At 37.8% G+C, this 17,382-nt stretch overlaps 1 protein-coding gene across 2 annotated transcripts in view; it reads left to right on the top strand.

The window, feature by feature from the left end:
• Window positions 1-17,382, top strand: part of LOC127971833 (TBC1 domain family member 9B) — a 31,038-nt gene that overhangs the window by 10,396 nt on the left and 3,260 nt on the right. The window contains exons 9-22 of one of the 2 annotated variants that reach the window (XM_052575082.1): window positions 301-451; window positions 1,305-1,519; window positions 2,584-2,701; window positions 2,796-2,998; window positions 4,491-4,573; window positions 5,325-5,454; window positions 5,544-5,642; window positions 5,725-5,793; window positions 6,744-6,984; window positions 9,030-9,095; window positions 16,092-16,163; window positions 16,787-16,837; window positions 17,081-17,140; window positions 17,213-17,310. In XM_052575082.1, coding sequence (XP_052431042.1) covers window positions 301-451; window positions 1,305-1,519; window positions 2,584-2,701; window positions 2,796-2,998; window positions 4,491-4,573; window positions 5,325-5,454; window positions 5,544-5,642; window positions 5,725-5,793; window positions 6,744-6,984; window positions 9,030-9,095; window positions 16,092-16,163; window positions 16,787-16,837; window positions 17,081-17,140; window positions 17,213-17,310 — 1,656 coding nt within the window. The remainder of the gene's footprint in view (window positions 1-300; window positions 452-1,304; window positions 1,520-2,583; window positions 2,702-2,795; window positions 2,999-4,490; window positions 4,574-5,324; window positions 5,455-5,543; window positions 5,643-5,724; window positions 5,794-6,743; window positions 6,985-9,029; window positions 9,096-16,091; window positions 16,164-16,786; window positions 16,838-17,080; window positions 17,141-17,212; window positions 17,311-17,382) is intronic. The other variant, XM_052575083.1, reaches the window with a different exon arrangement.

Raw genomic sequence — 17,382 nt, 5'->3', positions numbered from 1 at the left:
TATCTGCTTATTACCCAGCTAAATACACTACAGTTTAAGTTTCTGGAAGACTCTTTTATAAATAAAAAGTACAAGCACATTTGGATCAATTCAGTCCATTCATGCTAAATAAAAGAAAAAAAAAATATTATTTTTGATTTGTTTTAGATTTTATTTTTAACTAATAAAAAAAAAGTTATAAGAATACAATTATTATTTGAAATACATTTTCATCGAAATAGAATGAAATCTTGAAAAACAAACAAGCTTGTTGCTCTGTGTTTCCTTGGTAATGTTTTGACCGTCCTCTTTCTCCTCCAGACGAGAGAGAAGATGAAAGAGGAATCATGGAACATCCACTTCTTTGAGTTTGGCCGTGGAGTGTGTATGTACCGCACGTCTAAGACCAGAGAGCTGGTTCTAAACGGGATACCAGAGAGTCTGAGAGGAGAACTGTGGCTGCTGTTCTCCGGTAATGAGTTCTCCAAACACCAGGGGGCGCTGCCCACCAAGAACACACCACTAGGTTTAGTTTGAGTCATTTTGATAGGTCATTTTTATTAGCCATGTAAGCAACGGTTTCCTGGTGAACTCTTTCTGTGTTTTTTTTTTTTTTTTTTTTTTTTATGGTTTAGGTATGTCAAAATAAACTTTTTTTTTTTTTTTTTATTATGTGCATTTTTTTCCCCCAGTTATATGCAACTTTTTTTTTTACTATCAATTACAATTGATTTTACATTGATTTTAGTTTTCTGATAAAAAATTTAATATTGTGATTTTGCACTTTTAATCTATTTTGCCAAGGAAAAGATCGATTTTATTAGTGTTCATTTGATACATTGTAAAAGTGGATTTATTTATTTAGAAGGAACCAAGTAAAAAAAATTTCTTTTGATGCTTTTGTACCAGAGTTAGGCAATATTTTCATTTGCAGTCACTTATCAGGTTAGCATTTCACCATTAAAAAAACTGTCCAGTCACTTAGAACAAGTTGCATTATGGGATGCAGTATTCTGCTTTGTGTGCACTGTTTACATCCTGCACATTTTGGCCTTCGCAGTACTTGATTTGGGTTTGCAGTGCATTAATGAACAATTAATGAACATTTGCTTACTGTGCACAGTTAACGTGAGTATTATCATGTTTATCTATGTGTGAGTGTGGACTTCTGCTGCCCGTGTGTCTGACCGTCATGTTTACACATCAGTGTGAGATCTCACACACTGTCAAAGAAAAACAAGACTGTCAGCTGTTGTCATAGAGCTGCTCTGCTCATCATTACGATCACATGACTTTTAAAACCTGTTATCTGTCTCATTTTTCAGGTGCTCAGAACGAGATGGCCACACACCCGGATTACTACGCCAGTTTGGTTGAGCAGGCGATGGGTAAATGTACTCTAGCGACAGAGGAGATCGAGAGAGACCTGCACCGCTCCATGCCTGAACATCACGCCTTCCAGAACGAGATGGGCATCGCCGCCCTGAGACGCGTCCTGACCGCCTACGCTTACAGAAACCCCAACATCGGATACTGCCAGGTACACACACACAACACACACACACACACACACACAAACGTTTGTTTCTGTGAATTGTGGGGATTTAACATAGACTTCTATTACTTTTATACTGACCAAATTATATTGTTTTAAACTCTAACCCTAAACCTACCCCTTACAGAAAACCTGTTTGCATTGTTACACTTTCAGATAAACATAATGTATTTAAAAAATATGAATTCCCCTTGTGACAACCCCAGGTTAGTCTCCACAATGTCACAATTTTCAAGTTTTAATATTCTAGTGGGTGCATTTTTTTTTTTTTTTTAGATGATATTGAGTTTTTAGATCATAACATAACATCAAAACAATCACAAAGAGAATTGCTTAGACCTATATGCTTGTCTTGATGACAGAAGAAACCAACCAGCAAACTGAAGCGCTCTATTAACCCTCTATAGGCTATAGCTTAACCAAACACAAAGATCTGATTCATATGCATAAAATAAACTCAATATTACAAAGTACAATTGCACAAAAGACAGAGATTCTGTTACATTATTTTACAGTAGCTAATAATCTCATCATATGACAGACTTTCCCTGCACATCTTGCAGTTCACCGTATCTTCATTTTCGAAGTGTTTCCAATGATAATTTCAAGCAATAAAAAACCATCATGGTGAACAGTGCACATCTGAAGTGTCTCTGCAGGAAATACTGCATTATTTATCGGCTCTAAGATATCGGTTTGATAGCGATAACCGATAACAATCATGTATTGATATAGTGGCCGATATATCGTGCATCCCTATAAACAATAATAGATTCTTACCAATACCAGTAGACTCAGCACATTAAAAACAGGAACATGGTGGTGTCAGCTAATCTTGCATTGCAGTGTGACACACAGGTCACTTGAAATTTAGGTTTTTTTTTGTAATGAGAGAAATCTAGTTTTGCAGTCTGTGCATGTTCAGTACGTTATAAAAGCACGTTATCCTGGTTTGAGACCAGCTGTGCTCTGGCGCAGCTGTGGAGACATCATACAAGAGCTGCTGTTTTACATGGTTCTGCTTCATCTCTCTCTCTCTCTCTCTCCAGGCGATGAACATTGTCACGTCTGTGCTGTTGTTGTATTGTACTGAAGAGGAGGCCTTCTGGCTGCTTGTGGCTCTGTGTGAACGGATGCTGCCCGACTATTACAACACTAGAGTTGTAGGTCAGTCACGCAAATACAAACACACAGTGAAAGTTGTAGCCAGTCAGATGTCTGTTCTGGTCTGGTCTCACTGGTGTTTTCTGATCTGTGTCAGGAGCGCTGGTGGACCAGGGCGTGTTTGAGGAGCTGACCCGCGAGTGTTTGCCGCTCTTGTACGAGCACATGCAGGATTTGGGCGTCATCTCCACCATCTCTCTGTCCTGGTTTCTCACACTCTTCCTGTCCGTCATGCCTTTCGACAGCGCGGTGCTGCTGGTCGACTGCTTCTTTTACGAGGGCATTAAAGTCATTTTCCAGGTGAGGATTATCAGATGCTGCATCAAATACTGATGAAGTTTCTGAAGGGGTTCGAAGTCATGGACCATTTTGCCTACAAAATATTCACAGCATCACAAATTACTTACGGAAAAATACTGACCCAGACCTATAAGCCACATTACATTGCATGCAGTTGCTGATGAACATGATTTAGAAAGACAGACTGCGTGATGAAATCTATTGAATGCAGTCAGTGTTTCCCACAGATAAATATATTATTGTTAGGGATATTTTTACATTAATGAAGATCTCTTGAGGTGAAGTATTATTTTTCCTATTTTTACCCCAAAAACGTTTTAGGAAATCCCTAATATGGACAAAGGCATGCAGCTATTGCCGTAACTCTGAGAAAATAGAAACACTGTAACTGACCAAATGTGAAGACGATAAACACACAACCACAGCAATATAAGAATAAAGTCCATTTATAATGTAATGGTAACGGGCATAGCCTTTATTACAGTATAGAATACAGTACAATGATGTTTCTTTTGATAAGGAAACACATCAGAGCACAAAGGAAGCTATTTCAAACACTCAACTGATGTTATGAAGTGAGTTAGAAGTAGAAATACATTATTATATGTGTAGTTTGTTGGATGACATATTTATAAATGTTCTCATAACACTGTGTTGTGCATGAACTCAACGTAAGAGAGAAGAGAGCAAGAAAACAGCTGTTATTATCAGTGTATAATGCCATGAAAAAAAACAGAGGAACACATTTTGAGAAACACTGTGATGAGAGAGACATGCTAAGCCAGTCAACATGTCAGTTTCAGCTCTATACCAATTTCAGATAGTACAGTTTTTTAATGGGAAATCTGTTTTTGGCGGTCAATGTTAATAATGTGGCGGGCCACCACAAATAAATCAATATGGGAAACACTGGCAGTTGTTTAAGCCTAAAATTCAAGATATGAGGTCAAAAATTCCACTGTATGAGGTTTTGTCTTATATTTATATCATATGACATAGTTTAGCAATGTTACACGAGTGCTGTTTTCCTAAATATCTACATGCAAATGTGATATTGTCTACATATAAGTTCAGTAAACAATAGATACATAATGCATTATATTTTAAGCACAACATTGTCTGTTTTTGCTCAATTTGACAATGAAAATAGTTGTTTTGTGTCTGTTACTCAATGAATCCACAGTTTTGAACATATCAAGTGAGGCAGTGATTCATTGACTCTTAAAGATGAATATAAATTTGAATGAATCGCTCATTAAGAGAGTGACTTGCTTCCCTTTACTGGCAGTTTAGATTCATATTTAGAGCATCATGTCATTTTTTAATGTGAACATTAAAACGTAATTTCTCAGAAGCCCTTATGTATATTTATAAATGTGTGTGTGTGTGTGTGTGTGTGTGTTTAAGCAACATTTCCCAAAGAATATGTGCACCCCAGTCAGTGTCTGTGATCTGTAATTGAGACTAACAGGTGTGTGTCACTCTTCTCCAGGTGGCATTAGCTGTGCTACATGCAAACATGGATCAACTTCTGTCCTGTTCAGACGAGGGAGAGGCCATGACTATTCTGGGCAGGTGAGTGTGGATAAAACCGTTTACAAGATGACTGTGAATGCAATATGCAGACAATATTAATTTAACAGTTTGGAGGTTTTAGGAATTCACATTGGCAAGTTTTTTTCTTTTTAATTCAGTTTTAACCCTAAAGCCTACTGTATGATATTTGATTCACAAATGAAGTCTCTGAATGATCAAACCTTTGCTGTTGCACTCAGTCGTCTACATATATGATTGTAGAAATGTAGAAATCTTTTTGCTTTGAAATCTGTACAGATTTTTATAAAGTAAACGTAAGAATAACTTTGATATTGTTTGTAATATTTCAAGATTAACACTTACTGGACTGAAGCAGCTTTCAGTATTTATTTATCCAGACGTATATTTTTTAGAAAAATTAGTGAGTATCAAATATGATCATCAGGCTCTCAATCATCATTGTATTGCATGGCATTATGTGTTTTGACCATCAAGCATTTTTATCATATTACTAAGACATATTATTGGTTATATAGAGTGGCATTTGAACCAAATGTAATATGTATTGCTCAATTTGGGCCTGAGAGTAAAATTGAGCAATTAAAAAAAAAAATATATATATTTTTTACCATATTCTCTTTATATCATACTATATGAGCCATAAAAGCCTGATGGATCAGATATGTTATAAAAAAGGATTTAGAGGGTTAAGTTTCTTTATCACTTTTCTACTGTCTGAGGATTGTGAAGATGCACTTAATAAGGTTTGTTCTGTTTCTGGATCCTGCAGATATTTGGATAATGTAGTAAATAAGCAGACCGTTTCTCCACCCATTCCCCACCTTCATGCCCTGTTGACCAGCGGCAACAACCCTCCGCCTGAGATTGACGTCTTTGAGCTCATTAAAGCGTCCTATGAGGTGAGTGGGCGGAGCAAGAGGGACCTAGACGGGCACCAGTGCCAGTATGATCCTTATTAACTTTGTTCGTTGTTTTCATATAATTGTAGAAGTTTGGTAGCCTGCGTGCTGACGTCATCGAGCAGATGAGGTTCAAACAAAGGTTAAAGGTCATACAGTCACTAGAAGACACAGCCAAGAGGAGTGTGGTAAGTGTGTAAGCAAAAAGTAATATTTCACAATTTTAAATCTCCACATGTAATCAAGTATGCTGTCTTGTGTGATATTCAGGTGAGAGCGATCATGACAGAGTCTGCCTTCACTATTGAGGAGTTGGAAGAACTGTTTGTTCTTTTTAAGGTGAGATACTTAGCTTATTTAGTAATATTAATTTAATAGGAATAATAAGAACATTGTTTTTATGTTTATTTATGATTTTATTTATTATGTTTAAATGTGTTTTATCCGATCTGTGTGTGTGTGTGTGTGTGTGTGTGTGTTTTTTTTTTTTTTTAAACCTTAATGCTAATTTTAAACTAAAGGAATGTATGTTTGTGTACGTTATAGTAGTAGGAACCACCAAAATCGGTCATGGTATGTTTTATTTATTAATTTATTATTGTATAAATTATTAATATTTAATAGTAACGGTAGTCATATTTTTTTAAATAATGTATTGTCATTATAACAATATTTATTGTTTGTTTGTTTGTCTATTTATTTGTTTATTTATTTTGTTTGTAGATGTGATTATTATATTTTTCTTTCTGATCTGTGTTCTTTTGAAACACCTAATGTTAAAAAAAAGAAACCATTAGCTGTTGGTATATTTGTGTTACATTATAGTTGGTCAGTACCAACTATATATCTATTTTTATTTATTTACTTCTTTATTAAATGATTAATGTCAATATTATAATAATAATAATAATAATAATAATAATATTAATATTACAAAATGTTTTTTTTTCAAACAAGGTATCATTTATTTATTTTATCTGTTTATTTTTTATTTTATTTTATTTTTTTAATATTATCTGATCTGTGTACTTCCAAATATATTTAAGATAGAAATTTAACTAAAATGGTCTGTATATTAAGTCAACATGTAATAATGCTTTTTTTAAATTAATTAATTAATTTTTTTTATGAACCAGTGATTTAATATTTTACAGAAAGGTGCTTCTCATTTGGTTCAGTCTCACTGGGTAATTGTGGAGTTGCATGCTTTTGTGGTATATGTCTGCAGTACTTACTCTCATGTCCTCCAGCTCTATTATATGTGTTATTGTTATGTGTGTGTGTCCCAGGCGAAGCACATCATGAGTTGTTACTGGGGTGCGAGCAGCACCGCGGCGGAGCGGCACGACCCGAGTCTGCCGTATCTGGAGCAGTACCGCATTGACTGCGGTCAGTTCATTCAGCTCTTCTCCGCTCTGGCGCCCTGGAGCTGCGGCCTTCACACCAACACGCTCTCCAGCCGACTCTTCCGCCTGCTCGACCAAAACAAAGACACTCTCATCAACTTCAAAGAGTTTGTCACCGGACTCAGTGAGTGGATGCATTTACACCACAGCTTGTAGATTGATCGACTCAGAGTTTGATTCGTGTGAAAGCTGTTACTGCTTCAGATAAAACCGCAACAATCTTAGACCTCAAAAGCCTCTCCAAGTGTTGAAGTTATGATGTCATACACAAAAAAAAAAAAATGACGGAATTAAAAACAAACACCTATCACAGAGATATTAAAAACAAATTTGGTAGAATGGTAAATAATCATTAATATTATGCTCACATATTGAGTATTCACAATAAATTATATAAAACTACATTTTATTGCGTCCTTGGATTTATTTCATAATCCATTGTCTTGCAGCTTGTAAAAATAAAGGTTTTAATTAATATTTTTATAGCACTCAATGGGAGATAAATATATATTTTTGAAAAAATGCCCCCCTCCACCCCTCAAAAAAATAAAAAAAATAAAATACTTTGACAAAAATCACATAAGACAAGAATTCATTTTCGCAAATTAAATTCAGGCCCTGAATAAATGTCTACAAATCTTTAGGGCTGCACGATATTGGGTAAAAATGACATTGCGATATTTAATTTTTCTGCGATATATATTGCAATATTTTTTCTTACGAACAAAAATGGGGTGAGCACACTTACATTCTAATTTTAAATAATTTAAACATCGACACCATCGTGTCAATTGATTAATATGCACGAGGGAGAGAGAGCAAGACAGCGCTCGTGTTGTTTGAAGACGGCTCTCTCTGTCTCTCTCGCGCTCCCTCTCTCTCTGTCGTTAAACTTGCATGTGGTTTTCAGTCCTGTCAATGATAAACTTTCACTCTATGATGATTAAGCTGGGCAATTAATCCGCAAATCACATTCGTCAAGAGCCGGGGAGCAGCTGGCCCGTACAGTTAATGAATAACGGATCAACTACGACAGCCTACATCGCACATCCTGCGATGTGACTATCGTGGATTTGTACATTGCGATATCGATGCTTTAATGACACATCGTACAGCCCTAAAAATCTTTATTGGATCATCATTATAAATAATTCTACATGGTAAAAATAAGGCTTTACTGAATTCTGTGATCGGCCTCAAAAATCCTGACCGGAGCACCCCTAATTTTTTATTATCATTGTTGAAAACTGTTGCGTTGCTTCATAATTTGTGCTTTTTTCAGAATTTAATGAATAGAAGATTCAAAACAATAACATGTATTTCAATTACCGTATTTGCCGGACTATAAGTCACACTTTTTTTCATAGTTTGGTTGGTCCTGCGAGTTATAGTCAGGTGCGACTTATTTATCAATTTATTTGACATGAACCGAGAGAAATGAACCAAGAGAAAACATTACCGTCTACAGCCACGAGAGGGCGCTCTATGCTGCTCAGTGCTCCTGTGGTCTACACTGAAAACATAGAGTGCCCCCTCGCAGCTGTAGACGGTAATGTTTTCTCTTGGTTCTTGGTTCTAAATGAATGCGACTTATAGTCCAGTGCGACTTATATATGTTTTTTTCCTCATTATGGCGTATTTTTGGACTGATGCGACTTATACTCAGGTGCGACTTATTGTCCGAAAAATACGGTAGAACAACCAACAGATTATCACAATGTCTTTACAGCCACTGTAATGCATCTATTTATTGCAGAAAAGCATTAAAGTCCAACAAAAAAAAAATATGAACGATAGTCTATATTATGTTTTTGTCAATGTAAATTTTGTTATGTATAACTACCGAATGGATATATTATTATATCAGTGCATTTGAATGTAAATGATGAAATACCATTCTGTTCATAGCTACAAACTGTGAAAAATTTATTTTTGCTGTTTTAGTTCTTATATAAAAAAATGTAATCTACTTTGCAAAAAGTGTTTGGTGTAAAACTATTCAAGAAATATATTTATAAAAGTAGAAAGTCAAATTATTGAGGGATAATATAAGTTAGTCTGCATCTATTGTGTAACAACTCACAGTAAATCAAAGAAACAACCTGTGTATCTCTTCTAAGCTTCTTGACATCTTCATCACAGCAATTTTTGGTTTGTGTTGTCTCTTAGGTGGAATGTATCATGGCGATATGACAGAAAAACTCAAGCTGCTCTACAAACTCCACCTGCCTCCTGGTATGTGCACAGTCATAGAGACTTTATTAACCTGGTCATGAGAAGAGTGTAACAGTGTAGGCAGAAAGAGAAAAACAAAGTAGGTTTTTGAAGAACGTTTATTAGTGATTTTATTTGTATTTAGGGACTGTATGTGAACGACATTTGTGAACAACAAACACAAGCAAAGTGTGAGGTGTCGAGGAAATTCTAATTTAATAAAAGTAATAAGAGTTGTGAAGATTGAGAATGTTTGAGTCTTTGAGCTTTGAGTCTGTGTGCAAAGAGATAACACATAGCCCACTTTTTATACAATGTAAAAAGATACACTGAAGGACAGATTAGGACCTTTGAGCCAATCATTTTTCTCAGTGCACATCACCCCATAACACATGTACATCTCTCCACATTACATGGTAGATGTCTGGTACAGTTTCCCCTAAAATGTCGTTTTTCAGTCTAAAGCAGTTACTTGGACAAGTTGCATAAAATAACTCAATCTCCCTATGGACTATATACTACCTTGATCATTGTATGTTTTAAAAGATATATGCCGTGTAGTATGTATTTAAATGAGATTAATACAATCAATGCAAAATTAACCAAATTAAAATTTCTATAATCATTATTGATAACATATTGATTATATGTAAGTAAATTTTTAAACACATTACTTTAGAGTTTACATCAGTCTCATAAGGGTGAAAAAAGCATTTGCATTGTTTTTTATGGAACTTAGTCATTCCTAACATATAAGCAAGCTATAAAGAAAACAAGAACTCTCTTATATTTGAAAAATCTTATTGTGATATTCAAACAGAAAAAACTTTCTTATCTTTCCTTCAGGTTGCATCATCTCATAACATGGACAATGACCTGCTTTAGGCCGTCTTTATTTCTTCTGTAGAGCTGCTGCAGGTGTCAGATTTTAACATCTCTTTGGCTTCACCATTTTCATCTTTCACACAAGACATTGTACATTACGATCTGATGAACTACTGAAGATTTCATGGTTGAATTTACAGCTCTTCTAATCATTCCCCCTACACAAGACCACATACACAGCAAAAATACAATCCTAGCCAGTGCTGAGATGGCAATTGACCCAATGTATTATGTATTCTGCTTTCTGCCATAAACCCTTAAACCAATTCCAACCCCAATCATCATCTGCATTTATTTCTCTAGCTGTCAACCTGTTAATTGCATTAGTCAAGTTTTGAATACAGTTCCCACAAAAACACAATGCCCCCCCAGGAGATGTGTTGAGCTGATCCAGTACAAGTCGGTTTTGCAGCGCAGTCAGCTTCACCTTTCGTAGTTCCTCCTTGGTGCCTTCCATCACCTTAGTAGTGTTCCTAAAACCTATCAATTAATATCTCGAAATCTCAACCTCTATCTGCAGCAAGCTTACACCAAGTGACATGATTACATCATGGAAGAAATTCTCTGCTCCATTCAACAGCCTGTGTTCCCTTGGAACATACTTGTCTATTGCCCAATTTGTTCTGCTCAATCTTTCAGTGGGGACACTTTCTTTTCAATCTCTCTCTTGGCACTTGTCAGATGATTTCTGGTTGTTGTGAAGTTGTTCAGGTACTTTGACTACTAACATTCCTCCTTAAAAGCTCCACCATGGCACATGCACCCATCCAATGCCAGGGTAATGAAGACATGTCCACAAAGCCAATACCAGTCTTCCAGCACACTGCTACCTTCATTGTCAGGCACATGGGCAGTTATTTTGGTCGGCCTCTGTGTGTAAAAGGGATGTTAAGCAGACAGCTCATGCATATGTTTCTTGTTGCGTCAGTTGTAGAGTTGGATGTATAGATCTCGTTGGAGTGGTCAGATTGTATGTTTTCTAACAGCTTAAGTCCCTAGCTGTCATCCTGACCTCAGATCACTCCCACTGATGTTGCTGGATTGTTCAGCTCCCATACACCACTGAATGTTTGTTCACCTCAGTCAGACGTCCCCCTTGGCACGGGGCAGCTAGTCAGTCTCTTTACTGATCTAATGCCCTCTGGTGGCGCTGGAACCTTCTTGGAGTGACTTGCATGCCCCCACGTTGCTCTCTCTGCCACTTTTACCACAGTGTGATATCAGAAGGACTTGGAACAGACCGTTTCACCTCTTAAGTTTCCAATCTTTCCTCCTCATGTCCTTGATTACCACGAAATCGGCAGGCCTGATATCATGCAAGACTCCTTCAGCTGGCTTGGGCAGAACGTCCTTCATCCTCTGAGATAACTGCGAGAGAACAAGAGACAACTTTCGACAATAGTTTAGCATGTCATCTCCACACAAGGCTGTAGAGGGCAGTGGTTGTGGTTCTGATCCTACTCAAGTGGAAGTTGGCCTGCCAAACAGAATTTCAAACGGATTCAAGTTAGACTTTGCTCTTTTTCTCATTCTCATATACATTAACACAATGGGGAGTGCTTTTACCCAAGACAGACCTCCCTTCTCACAACACTTCATTCATTCATTCTTTAATGTCCCACTTGAGTGATGGCTTCAGGTGTGCCATTGTCACTCAAACATTAAATGATCAAATGGCTGATTTGGAAGTGGGTGTGCCGCTTGAGGCATTTGCCCTCTGACCACATTGCTTGTGGCACAGATCATACATGATTGACTATACTGGTCCGCAAAGTAAGTGAATCCCTTTGTGAACCAATATTGATTTTGCAAATCAACCCCCCCAAGAAAAAGTGTTTTGGCAGACATAGTTTTTCAGTTTGCCCTTGGCCTTCACCCATTGTTTCTTCTCCTCTGACTCATTCACACTCCCTTCTGACAGCACTGTTTCACAGGTAAAAGAAAGCTCTGTTCTCATAGCTGGGTCCTTTGCTGTGGTATCAGCTCAGTTGTTACATAAAGACACAAAATCATCACCTTTGTAATGTGCAACACATTTGCAGATAGCAACTGACTTTTGTAGCAAAATTGCTCCTAACAATGCTGCTATTTTATCATAAAACAGGCATGCTATCAGACTATTATTTTTTCATAAAACAAGAATGCTATCAGACTTAAGAAACTTCCAGTGTTTCCGAAATGCCCCAAAATCATGACAACCCCAAAACAGTAACGAGAATCTGTGTAAATTGTTACTGTATACCCTTCAGCAATTTTGTAAACCTCCGTCAATGCTACTAATTCAGCTGCTTGCGCAGAGCAATGTGCGGGGATAGATCCAGATGTTATTGTTCCATATGCAGTGGATACAGCTCAACCTGCTCTGTTTTGGCCAGTTTTTGGGTCTCTATATGCTGAACCATCAATGAACAGAATAAAGTCAGCATTTTCTCAGGGGGTTTCTTTTAAATCAGGTCTTGGTGTACAGACCAGTTCAAATGTGGCAACACAATCATGTTCTTTCCCCATCCTGCTTCGTAGACGTTAACACTGTGCATCTTTTAATCGTAATGTTTGGCGTTTCCAACAAAATTGCAATGTACCTGAGCCTTATGGCAGTAGATAAATGGTATGTTTTCTGTTCCAACCGGATCATAGAAACGGCGTGTGGCATGAGCAAAGTCACATCAGAGTACCCCAAAATATCCCTTGAAGATAAAATGGCTGTTTTTTCTGCAGATGCAACAGCTCTCAGGCATTTTGGCAAGCCTGACGCTGCCAGATTGAGCTTACTCAGAAAAATAGGCCGCAGGTCTACCCCACGATCTTGTAACAACAGAAGTCATGAACCCATTTTCTAATCAACAGTTTGTTCAACATTTCTCTCTGGGTCTGGGAGTTGCAGCGTTGGTGATGTTTGTAACAGTTGTCTGCTTCTGGGGTCCAGGTCAGTTTGTCATGTGGTTGCAAGCCTTCCCGTAAGCCAAAGTGCTCCGAGGTGATTCTTCGATGGCATAATTTGGAATAAATGTCGACAGGACAAACACATGCCCAAAAATGACATTAGATACTTCTTCGTGACAGGCTTTGGAATCTTTTGAATTGCCTCTTTTCATTTCTCAGATAGAGATTTACCCTTTTTAGTGATGACATGACCTAAAAATGTCACCCCTGGACAGTGAAATGTCCCCTCTCTCCACAGTAAAAGCAAACATCTGGATCAATCTGGGACAATCTTGATCCGTTGACACAGTGTTTCACTGCCTGACGATATGCCTTTTTGTCAGCAAGATTCCAGTCTGCATTCTTCCTTCGGGCATTGCCAATAGGGAAATGTGATCTTATCTTGTGCCAGTCTGTTGCCCCCAATTTGAACATAAGCAAACGTTTCAGTTCTTGCATTGGGGGGTGAATTCTTGACAAAACATGTCCAAGTCCTTTGAAAACTTTTCTCCAAAGTCTTTGGGGTGAGGCAAGTGTGTCATAGCCTCTGACATGTCCTTCTAGTATCATGGCCAGAAGACCATTACAGTTCATGGGGTAAGCTCCGATGTGCTCTCATCTTCCCTTTAGTTCATCCTCGTTCAGGCTGTCCAGCTGCAGTGTCACTCTCTCATGAGCTTTAGACCAGTCATGGAGTATTTCATTGCTTTTACACCGTCGTTTGTGGCAGACATTCTGTATGATGATGATGATACTGTCAAAATTTTTACAGTGGCGGGCACTTGCTCTTCTTTTGGCAGTTCGAAGATCTGTGCTTGTCTTTCGTTGGGCTGCAAGGACTGTGGTGCTGATGCAGTTGTGCTGTAGGATGGAGGTGGTAGTATCTGATGCTGCTGTGGCATTCGTAGATGGGGGTGAGGCCAGGAGTCTAGTCATCAAACGTGAAGTGAGCTGTGGACATTTTGTCGCCCTTTTAGACATCGCCTCTTCGAATGCCGTCTTCCCGGGAGCTCATTTAAAAACTGAAAACCTTTGCTTCACGTCTAAATAAGTCAGGCTCGGATTGGTTCTCTTCTCTCATGCAGTCTCGCCTGTTCCGTTTTGCCGGGTCTTTGTTCATTCCTCGCATCTCTCCCGTCTGCTGATTTGATTTTCGTCACAGTCTATTTTCGTCTCGTCCTTTATTCGTTGACGATAATGTCAATCAATTTAGTCATAGTTTTAGTCTCCATCAGTGCCTTCTTTTTTAGTTTTCGTTTCGTTTTCGTCCGCAAAAATATATTCGTGACGAAAATAATGACGAAAATATTTAGTCAACGAAATTAACACTGGTGTAGTGCTATGTCTGGCACTAAATCTTAGGCCTAGTCAGAGGTTGGTGTAAAGTGAAAAATCATGATTTGCTTGGGCATTATTCATTTTTAGGATTCATATCGTTTGCTCAATGAAATCATGGCTCGGTGGCTTCACATGTTATGATGTCTTGAGCAATTCAGTTTATATTAGTAGTTGTAGCCATTGCTGTGTGAATGTCGTCACTGCTATGTCTGTACCTGCGAGAGTCTTCTTCGTGGATGTGCATCGTCTATGCATAGTTGCACCTGATCGTAGTTTCAGTCGGTGCAACAGGTGTAAATATTTATCGTTGGGGTGGTGTTGGCGCAGTGGATAAGACACATGCCTTTGGTGTGAGAGACCCGGGTTCAAATCCACTGTGAGACACCAATGTGTCCCTGAGCAAGACACTTAATCCCTAGTTGCTCCAGAGGCGTGCAACCTCTGACATATATAGCAATTGCCAGCATAGGGCTTTACACCCTGCTTTTTTACATCTAGCTGGTGCAACTGGCCCCTTATCTGTACGATCAAAACTGAAAGTGTGATTTAAGTGTTATTTTTGGTGTGATCCGGAGAAGATGCCACAAAACATGTATTCGCGTTTGTCGACTCCAGAGGGTTAAACTGACAGAATTTTAAAAGATGATTTCTCCGTTTGCATTTACCTTTCAGTGCTGCAAATTTGCAGATATTGTTTATGCTCAAAGAGCAACATTACACACTAACTAATGTAAAAAAAGGGAGATAGCAATTAACCGCCCCTTTAAGAATCTGTTTCACTTTATCGTGAAACTACGGGGTGGCTTGGACTTGCACCAATGGATGCTCGTGCCAATTAAGTCTGGGAATACCAGATCTTAATTTGTCAAATTGAAACCCCAATTTTTTACATTTTCAAGGATGTTGGAATTTCTTAATCGGATCTCACCGTTTGTAGCACGTATTTTCTGATCCGTTAGTAGTGAAGGTCCACAAGCCCTCAGATGTCAGTCCCCCTTTCCCTGAAGCCTTTTGGGGTTTAGGGCTTAACCCTTTGTGGGTTTAGGGTGATCAGCCAACTAACGTCCTCAGGCCCCGGACGATCAGCTGTGGAATCACAGTCACTCGTTGCCAAGTTTGTTGTGGAAATTCTAATTTAATAAAAGTTATAAAAGAATTATGAAGATTGAGATAGAAAAACCAAACAGAGTTTTGTCTTTGTCTTGCTTTAATTCTCTGCAGAGAATGATCTTGTTTACGCACAGCTTTGAGTCTGTGTGCAAAGAGATAAAACACAGACTCACAGCCCACTTCTTATACAATGTAAAAAGATGCATTGAAGGACAGATTAGGACCTTTGAGAAGAATCACTTTGTTCAGTGCACCTCACCCCATAACACATGTACATTGCTCCACATTACATGGTAGATGTCTGGTTACTCTCAAAACTGCCCGTCCCTGGTACAGTTTCCCCTTAAATGTCGTTTTTCAGCCTAAAGCAGTTACGTGAACAAGTTACGTAAAATAATGTCCCTATGGAATATATACTACCTTAAACATTGTATGTTTAAAAAGATACATTCAACAGTTGTAAACCGTGTAGTATGTACTTAAATAAGATTAATGCAATCAATGCAAAATTAACAAAATTATAAAATGTCCATAACCGAGGAAACCAGATCGTTACTCTCAGCAAACATTCTTCTCTATGTGTGTGTTTGAGGTTTATTAAAATGAGAAAATAGCACTTGTTTTTGGACTGTGTGTATGTGATGAAGATTTGCAGAAAAGATAAGCATGAGATGTGTATTTTTAAGGGTGTGTTACAGCACAAGTAATCTGGAGTGTGTATGTGATGTTTGTTAATTTCATTGTTCTCGTTTCTTTCTGAAGCGTTGTGTCCAGAGGAAGCAGAGTCTGCGCTGGAGGCTACACAGTTTTTCACTGACGATGACACACTTCAGGGTACGAGACACTTTTACCACCTAAACAACATTTGAAGCCAACATTTAGGAACTATATCAGGTTCAAGACAAGTTAAGCTCCACAGAAGGTTATTTAGCCTTTTCCCAAAAAAACTGCAGAACATGGTTACAATGACACACTTACAATGAGAGTAAAGATGCTCATGCACTAAAAGGGTATAAAGTTGTTTCTTGTTTCATAACAATTAAACTTTAAAATTAAACTGACTTTAAAAGCCCAAACTACTAGTTTTTCATTTTTATTTTATTTCCTGTCGTACTGCTGATAGAGCTTCACTTGTGTTGAAAAGCTGTATATGAGAGAATTTTCTATTTGTTTAATTATTAATACTTTTTTGTTTTGTTTTATGAATAGTTTATTTTTAATAAACATGTTTTGACCTTTCTGATCTCCCTGCATGTACCTGTGGATGGTTCGGTCCAGGTTGAATGACTGATGATAACTAATTATTAATCTTCTGTACTCTTATTTTCCTCATTTGTTGTCTTATCTCCCCCTTCTCTCTTTTAACTATTTCTTTCTTTCTTTCTTTCTTTCTTTCTTTCTTGTTCTTTCTTTCTTTCTTGTTGTTTCTGTCTTTGTTTCTCATCTGATCACTCCAGATCCTCCCTTCCTGTCTCATCTGGACTTCCTGGCACAGGAAGTGATCTCAGGTTTGTGTCTGTCATGTCGTGTGTTTTCTGTCTCTGGTGTTTTAGGGTTTTGGTGTTTCCCAGTCAGTTTCGGTTCTCCATCTGTCTTTTGCATGATAATATCTTACCTTCGTGGTGCTCTTTGCTTATTTAACCATGGGTTTTGATGTCATGAAACCTTTCTGGTGGACCATTTTAAATGGTTAATGGCTAAATGGCATTATGATGTTAGTGTTTATTTATTCAGCATTAATATCATAACAGGTGAGGAGCTGAAGGAGGCAGGAGACGCATCAGCGGCCGGAGACACGGATGAGAAAAAAGGTGATAAGACTCCATTAAAGAGTCCGTTTTAATCTGGTTGTTGTTTCTAATGGTAGTGTCTTGTGTTTTTAGAGGAGAAGCCGAAGGACTATAAGTATTATCTGAGAATGTGGGCCAAAGAAAAAGAGCCAAAGAAAGAGAGTATCAAAGATTTGCCTCGGATGAATCAGGTGATCAGTATTCACTGGCTTTTTAAAATGTATTTACAATCATATCAAATCAGGATTCAGTTATTAAGTAGC

Source organism: Carassius gibelio, chromosome B14, assembly GCF_023724105.1.
Source record: "Carassius gibelio isolate Cgi1373 ecotype wild population from Czech Republic chromosome B14, carGib1.2-hapl.c, whole genome shotgun sequence".
In the NCBI taxonomy this organism is placed as follows: Eukaryota; Metazoa; Chordata; class Actinopteri; order Cypriniformes; family Cyprinidae; genus Carassius; species Carassius gibelio.
Note: the sequence above shows the minus strand (reverse complement) of the source record. Positions and strands in the feature narration are given on the sequence as shown.